We start from the raw sequence: 7,500 nt of genomic DNA on the forward strand, positions 1-7,500 counted from the left end.
ACAGCGGCTGCAATTAGAAGGCATCATGTTAATGTTACTACTTAGCTTCGGCTGTTGGAGGTCCTGACGAATCGTGTCCAGATAAAGCGTCCGGAGTGAAAAAGTTGAGGAAAAAAATAAATAAATATATGAACGGTAATTAAAAAGTGAAAACCGTAAAGTTGTCAGGTAGCAAAATAGGTTGGCAACAAAACGCACAGCAACTCGAAAACAAGCCTGCAAGTTGTGACCGGAAATGACGTAAGCTAGGTAACATCAGATCATATAGTAGTTGACATATATAGTGTTGTGTCATCCTCATGCATAGACCCACTGGCTTCACTCAAAAGTATGTCAACTGCTCGGCCTCCGACCACAAGGCACTACAGAGTGTTGTAACGGCTTTCTTCCTGGGAAGGAGAGGTTGGACCAAAACGCAGCGTGGTTATAGTTCATGTTCTCTCTGCTACGGTACCAGAGCACCAAGTCTAGGTCCAAGAGGCTTCTAAACAGCTTCTACCCCCAAGCCGTAAGACTCCTGAACATCTAATCCAATGGCTGCCCAGACTATTTGCATTGCCCCCCTCCTCCTTTACACTGCTACTACTCTCTTTTATTATCTATGCATAGTCACTTTAATAACTCTACCTACCTCAATTACCTAGACTAACCGGCTGTCCCCGAAAAGAGACTCTGTACCGGTACCCCTGTGTATAGCCTCGCTATTGTTACTGCTACTCTTTAATTATTTATTACTTGTATTTCTTATTCATATTTTTTTAAGTATTGTTTAATAAAAAATGTTTAAACAACATTGTTGGTTAGGGCCTGTAAGTCAGCATTTCACTGTATTGTGTGGCAAATAACATCAATTTTATGTCATTAGTAAACATTTAAAAAAGAAAGGTGCCTAGAATTCCTTTAAAAAGAAAGGTGCCTAGAATTCCTTTAAAAAGTAAGGGGCCTAGAATTCCTTTAAAAAGTAAGGGGCCTAGAATTCCTTTATAAGGGTGGGGCCTAGAATTCATTTAAAAAGTAAGGGGCCTAGAATTCCTTTAAAAAGTAAGAGGCCTAGAATTCCTTTAAAAAGTAAGGGGCCTAGAATTCCTTTAAAAAGTAAGGGGCCTAGAATTCCTATAAAAAGTAAGGGGCCTAGAATTCCTTTAAAAAGTAAGGGGCCTAGAATTCCTTTAAAAAGTAAGGGGCCTAGAATTCCTTTAGAAAGTAAGGGACCTAGAATTCCTTTAAAAAGTAAGGGGCCTAGAATTCCTGATTCTACCTGGATTATGTGTCTCTGTGTTCTGTTCGACAGGTAACTCTTTATCCACACTATAGCAGGGGATGTAAAGCCACAACATATGTTTTTCCAGGCCTGAGGCAACACACCTAGTAGGCCTGAGGCAACACATCTAGTAGGCCTGAGGCAACACACCTAGTAGGCCTGAGGCAACACACCTAGTAGGCCTGAGGCAACACACCTAGTAGGCCTGAGGCAACACACCTAGTAGGCCTGAGGCAACACATCTAGTAGGCCTGAGGCAACACACCTAGTAGGCCTGAGGCAACACACCTAGTAGGCCTGAGGCAACACACCTAGTAGGCCTGAGGCAACACACCTAGTAGGCTTAACATGATGAGGTAGAGGAAGATAAGAAGAAGAAGAAGAGAGAATTGGGTGAAATAGAAAGAGTGAGAGAAGGAGAGAGAGAGAGATAAGGTGAAAACAGAGAGAGGGGTAGTGTAGAGAGAGAGAGAGAGAGAGAGAGAGAGCGAGAGAGAGAGAGAGAGAGAGAGAGAGAGGGGAAGGATAGAGCGAGAGAGAGAGAGAGAGAGAGAGAGAGAGAGGAAGGATAGAGAGAGAGAGAGAGAGAGAGAGAGAGAGAGAGAGAGGGAGAGGAAGGACAGAGAGAGAGAGAGAGATAAGGGTGAAAAACAGAGAGGGGGAAGGAGAGAAGAAGAGGTGACACAGAAAAAGAGAACAAGGAGAGAGAGAGATAAGGGTGAAACAGAGAGAAATGAGGAAGATTGTGAACAAGAGAGAGAAGAGGCGTTCTCTAACAGAAAGGGGTAGAGGAGAGGAGAGCAAAATAGTTGTTTTCTATCTCCGTGTGGCTCACACTGAGAGTTGTCTCACCACAAGAGAGGGAATATTTTATTTATTTTTCTTCTCTTCATGTTATCACCACTGATCATACGGAATAAAAACCTTGTTAAACTGGGGTTTTCCTCAATCTGAACTCAACAGTAAAACAGATTTAATCTCAGACTGATTCTTCTTGAGGGACTAGTTTTATTAGGATCCTACTAGTTGTTATAATACCAGTCTGTCTCTGAGATGGAGTCCAGAACTCTTCTACTTGTTCTGGGTGAGTCTAACCTTGTATATCTTTGGAACTTGAATGTCTGTGTGTGTGTGTGTGTGTGTGTGTGTGTGTGTGTGTGTGTGTGTGCGTGCGTGCGTGCGTGCGTGCGTGCGTGCGTGCGTGCGTGCGTGCGTGCGTGCGTGCGTGCGTGCGTGTGTATGTTGAAATGAAAAGCTGAAATGTCTTGAGTCAATAAGTACTCAACCCCTTTGTTATGTCAAGCCTAAATAAGTTCAGGACTAAGAATGTGCTTAAACAAGTCACATAATAATTTGGAAGGACTCACTCTGTGTTCAGTGATATATAAACATGATCATGATGATGTGGCCGAGACACTTTTCTTCTTTAAAGTCCAATATCTTGACAACTTTACTGCTGAAATGCAAAACATAATGAAACAAATACCAAAAGATTTTTGAGTGATATTCCCCTTTACGTTTAGTAACCTAGTTATAATATCTCTGTCTTCTCTACTATACTTCAGTTTAGTAACCTAGTTATAATATCTCTGTCTTCTCTACTATACTTCAGTTTAGTAACCTAGTTATAATATCTCTGTCTTCTCTACTATACTTCAGTTTAGTAATCTAGTTATAATATCTCTGTCTTCTCTACTATACTTCAGTTTAGTAACCTAGTTATAGTATCTCTGTCTCCTCTACTATACTTCAGTTTAGTAACCTAGTTATAATATCTCTGTCTTCTCTACTATACTTCAGTTTAGTAACCTAGCTATAATATCTCTGTCTTCTCTACTATACTTCAGTTTAGTAACCTAGTTATAATATCTCTGTCTCCTCTACTATACTTCAGTTTAGTAACCTAGTTATAATATCTCTGTCTTCTCTACTATACTTCAGTTTAGTAACCTAGCTATAATATCTCTGTCTTCTCTACTATACTTCAGTTTAGTAACCTAGTTATAATATCTCTGTCTCCTCTACTATACTTCAGTTTAGTAACCTAGTTATAATATCTCTGTCTTCTCTACTATACTTCAGTTTAGTAACCTAGTTATAATATCTCTGTCTCCTCTACTATAGTTCAGTTTAGTAACCTAGTTATAATATCTCTGTCTTCTCTCCTAAACTTCAGTTTAGTAATCTAGCTAATGTTGCAATGTGGAGAATAAGTATTTTCCTAGTGATTATACCCATGTTTTTATATTTATATATATATTTTACATGTGCTTATAATGCACTAGCCTATGGAACAGAGTGCCATTTGGGATGAACAAATTGTTAAAAATAGTTGCATCCCAACGAGGTCCAGAGTGCTGTGGTGTTGACAGGGATGGGAATGATGCTAACCCGAGGCTGGGCTAGTAGGAAACTGGTTAAATAACTCTCTCTGTCTCTCTGTCTCTCTGTCTCTCTGTTTCTCTCTCTCTGTTTCTCTGTCTCTCTGTCTCTCTCTGTCTCTCTCTGTCTCTCTCTGTCTCTCTGACTCTCCTCACAGGTCTTCATTTCACTCTTCTGGGGAACCTAGAGGCCATAGATTGCGGCCCGGGCTTCATAGCCAAAGGGAGACAATGTGATGATATAGATGAGTGTAAAGAGGTGGACAGTACCCCACCCTGTGGAGGTAATGCCACATGTTACAACACACAGGGAAGCGTCTACTGTCAGTGTCAACCTGGGTTCAGATCCACAACAACTGTCAACTTTACTGCTCTCACTGGAGCATTGTGTATCGGTGAGGATTCATATGTGTGTGTGGGGGGGCGGGGGGGCGGGGGTGAGATAATGATATTATTCTATGTGAATGTGGGGAGGGGAGGGGGATAATGATATTATTCTATGTGAAGGTGGGGAGGGGAGGGTGGATAATGATATTATTATATGTGTAGGTGGGGAGGGGAGGGGGTGATAACGATATTATTCTATGTGTAGGTGGGGGAGGGGAGGGGGTGGATAATGATATTATTCTATGTGTAGGTGGGGGGGATAATGATATTATTCTATGTGTAGGTAGAGGGGGGTGAATAATGATATTATTCTATGTGTAGGTGGGGGAGGGGGTGAATAATGAAATTATTCTATGTGTAGGTGGGGGAGGGGAGGGTAAATATATTATTCTATGTGTAGGTGGGGAGGAGGGTAAATATATTATTCTATGTGTAGGTGGGGAGGAGGGTAAATATATTATTCTATGTGTAGGTGGGGAGGAGGAGTAAATATATTATTCTATGTGTAGGTGGGGAGGGAGGGTAAATATATTATTCTATGTGTAGGTGGGGAGGGGTGATAATGAGTATTATTCTATGTGTAGGTGGGAGGGGGATAATGATATTATTCTATGTGCAGGTGGGGGAGGGGAGAGGGGTGATAATGATATTATTCTATTTGTGGGTGGGGAGGGGGATAATGATATTATTCTATGTGTAGGTGGGGAGGGGGGGATAATGATATTATTCTATGTGTAGGTGGGGAGGGGGAGGGGGTGATAATGATATTGTTATATGTGTAGGTGGGGAGGGGTGATAATGATATTATTCTATGTGTAGGTGGGGAGGGGTGATAATGATATTATTCTATGTGTGTAGGTGGGGAGGGGTGATAATGATATTATTCTGTGTAGGTGGGGAGGGGTGATAATGATATTATTCTATGTGTAGGTGGGGGAGGGGTGATAATGATATTATTCTATGTGTAGGTGGGGAGGGGTGATAATGATATTATTCTATGTGTAGGTGGGGAGGGGTGATAATGATATTATTCTATGTGTAGGTGGGGGGGGTGATAATGATATTATTCTATGTGTAGGTGGGGAGGGGTATAATGATATTATTCTATGTGTAGGTGGGAGGGGTGATAATGATATTATTCTATGTGTAGGTGGGGAGGGGTGATAATGATATTATTCTATGTGTAGGTGGGGAGGGGAGGGTAAATATATTATTCTATGTGTAGGTGGGGAGGGGTGATAATGATATTATTCTATGTGTAGGTGGGGGAGGGGTGATAATGATATTATTCTATGTGTAGGTGGGGAGGGGTGATAATGATATTGTTATATGTGTAGGTGGGAGGGGGTGGATAATGATATTATTCTATGTGTAGGTGGGGGGGGGGTGGATAATGATATTATTCTATGTGTAGGTGGGGAGGGGGGTGGATAATGATATTATTCTATGTGTAGGTGGGGAGGGGGTGATAATGATATTATTCTATGTGTAGGTGGGGGAGGGGTGATAATGATATTATTCTATGTGTAGGTGGGGAGGGGGGTGATAATGATATTGTTATATGTGTAGGTGGGGAGGGGTGATAATGATATTATTCTATGTGTAGGTGGGGAGGGGGGAGGATAATGATATTGTTATATGTGTAGGTGGGGAGGGGGTGAATAATGATATTATTCTATGTGTAGGTGGGGAGGGGGGGTGGATAATGATATTATTCTCTAAAAATTGTGTCATTGTGATTATATGTATTTATAAATCAGAAACAGCAACAGGTCTCAGTTTACCTTGCTTTTGCAATATCTTCTCTGTTCTGTGCCATATTTGTGGAGCAGTGATTCCCCAACCTCTCCTCTAGTACCCCCAGACAGACCTCTGCTTTGATGTACCACATCACAACAGCTGATTCAAATGGTAACCTGATCATCAAGCCTCTCATTCCTCATTTCAGCTCCTTTAGTTCTGGAATACATCAAATACATGGACTGTCTTGAGTGACTGGAGGAGAGGTTAGGGAATCACTGGAGGAGAGATTAGGGAATCACTGGAGGAGAGGTCAGGGAATCACTGGAGGAGAGATTAGGGAATCACTGGAGGAGAGGTCAGGGAATCACTGGAGGAGGGGTAAGGGAATCACTGAAGGAGAGATTAGGGAATCACTGGAGGAGAGGTTAGGGAATCACTGGAGGAGGGGAAAGGGAATCAATGGAGGAGAGATTAGGGAATCACTGGAGGAGAGGTTAGGGAATCACTGGAGGAGAGGTTAGGGAATCACTGCAGGAGAGGTTAGGGAATCACTGGAGGAGAGATCAGGGAATCACTGGAGGAGAGGTTGGGGAATCACCGGAGAAGAGGTTAGGGAATCACTGGAGGAGAGTTTAGGGAATCACTGGAGGAGAGGTTAGGGAATCACTGGAGGAGCGATTAGGGAATCACTGGAGGAGCGGTTAGGGAATCACTAGAGGAGAGGTTATGGAATCACTGGAGGAGAGTTTAGGGAATCACTGGAGGAGAGGTTAGGGAATCACTGGAGGAGAGTTTAGGGAATCACTGGAGGAGAGGTTAGGGAATCACTGGAGGAGAGTTTAGGGAATCACTGGAGGAGAGGTTAGGGAATCACTGGAGGAGCAGTTAGGGAATCACTGGAGGAGCGGTTAGGGAATCACTGGAGGAGCACTTAGGGAATCACTGGAGGAGTGGTTAGGGAATCATTGGAAGAGAGTTTAGTGAGTCACAGCTCTATCACAATATGTCCTTATCTCTTCAGATCTCAATGAGTGCCAGAAGACACCACAGGTTTGTGGCAGCAACGCCACTTGCCTCAACAACGTCGGGAGCTACAACTGCCAGTGTCAACCTGGGTTCAGATCCACAACGACTGTCAACTCCACTGCTCTCACTGGGGAGTGTAAGGGTGAGGATTCAAGTGTGTGTGTAACGACTTTCCTCCTCTTCGTCTGAGGAGGAGTAAGGATCGGACCAAAACGCTGCGTGTAAGTGTCATATTGATTTATTCAAAACCACACAACTGAACACTGGAACACAAATAATAATGTTGAAATCTACAAAACCGAAACAGTATCGTGTGGCCCAAACACTCACACGGAAACAAACACCCACAAACAAAAAGTGAAACCCAGGCTACCTAAGCATGATTCTCAATCAGAGACAACTAACGGCACCTGCCTCTGATTGAGAACATACAATGCCGAACACAAAAACCAACATAGAAAAACAAACATAGACTGCCCACCCCAACTCACGCCCTGACCATACTAAAAACAAAGAATAAATAACAGCACTATGGTCAGAACGTGACAGTCCCTCCCCCCCTAAGGTGCGGACTCCGGCCGCAAAACCTGAACCTATAGGGGAGGGTCTGGGTGGGCGTCTGTCCGCGGTGGCGGCTCTGGCACGGGACGTAGACCCCACTTCACCACAGTTTTTATCCGCCTCCTCAACCGCCCCCGTGGC

At 43.1% G+C, this 7,500-nt stretch overlaps 1 protein-coding gene across 2 annotated transcripts in view; it reads left to right on the forward strand.

The window, feature by feature from the left end:
* Nucleotides 1–2,050: 2,050 nt before the first annotated feature.
* The window catches only part of LOC115127175 (adhesion G protein-coupled receptor E1-like), a 19,568-nt gene continuing 14,118 nt past the window's right edge, over nucleotides 2,051–7,500 (forward strand). Inside the window, exons 1-3 of one of the 2 annotated variants that reach the window (XM_065014426.1) lie at nucleotides 2,051–2,345; nucleotides 3,801–4,037; nucleotides 6,794–6,940. In XM_065014426.1, the coding sequence (XP_064870498.1) occupies nucleotides 2,315–2,345; nucleotides 3,801–4,037; nucleotides 6,794–6,940 (415 nt within the window). In that variant the 5' untranslated portion in view covers nucleotides 2,051–2,314. The remainder of the gene's footprint in view (nucleotides 2,346–3,800; nucleotides 4,038–6,793; nucleotides 6,941–7,500) is intronic. The other variant, XM_065014427.1, reaches the window with a different exon arrangement.

The sequence above is a fragment of the Oncorhynchus nerka genome, unplaced genomic scaffold, assembly GCF_034236695.1.
Source record: "Oncorhynchus nerka isolate Pitt River unplaced genomic scaffold, Oner_Uvic_2.0 unplaced_scaffold_3213, whole genome shotgun sequence".
In the NCBI taxonomy this organism is placed as follows: Eukaryota; Metazoa; Chordata; class Actinopteri; order Salmoniformes; family Salmonidae; genus Oncorhynchus; species Oncorhynchus nerka.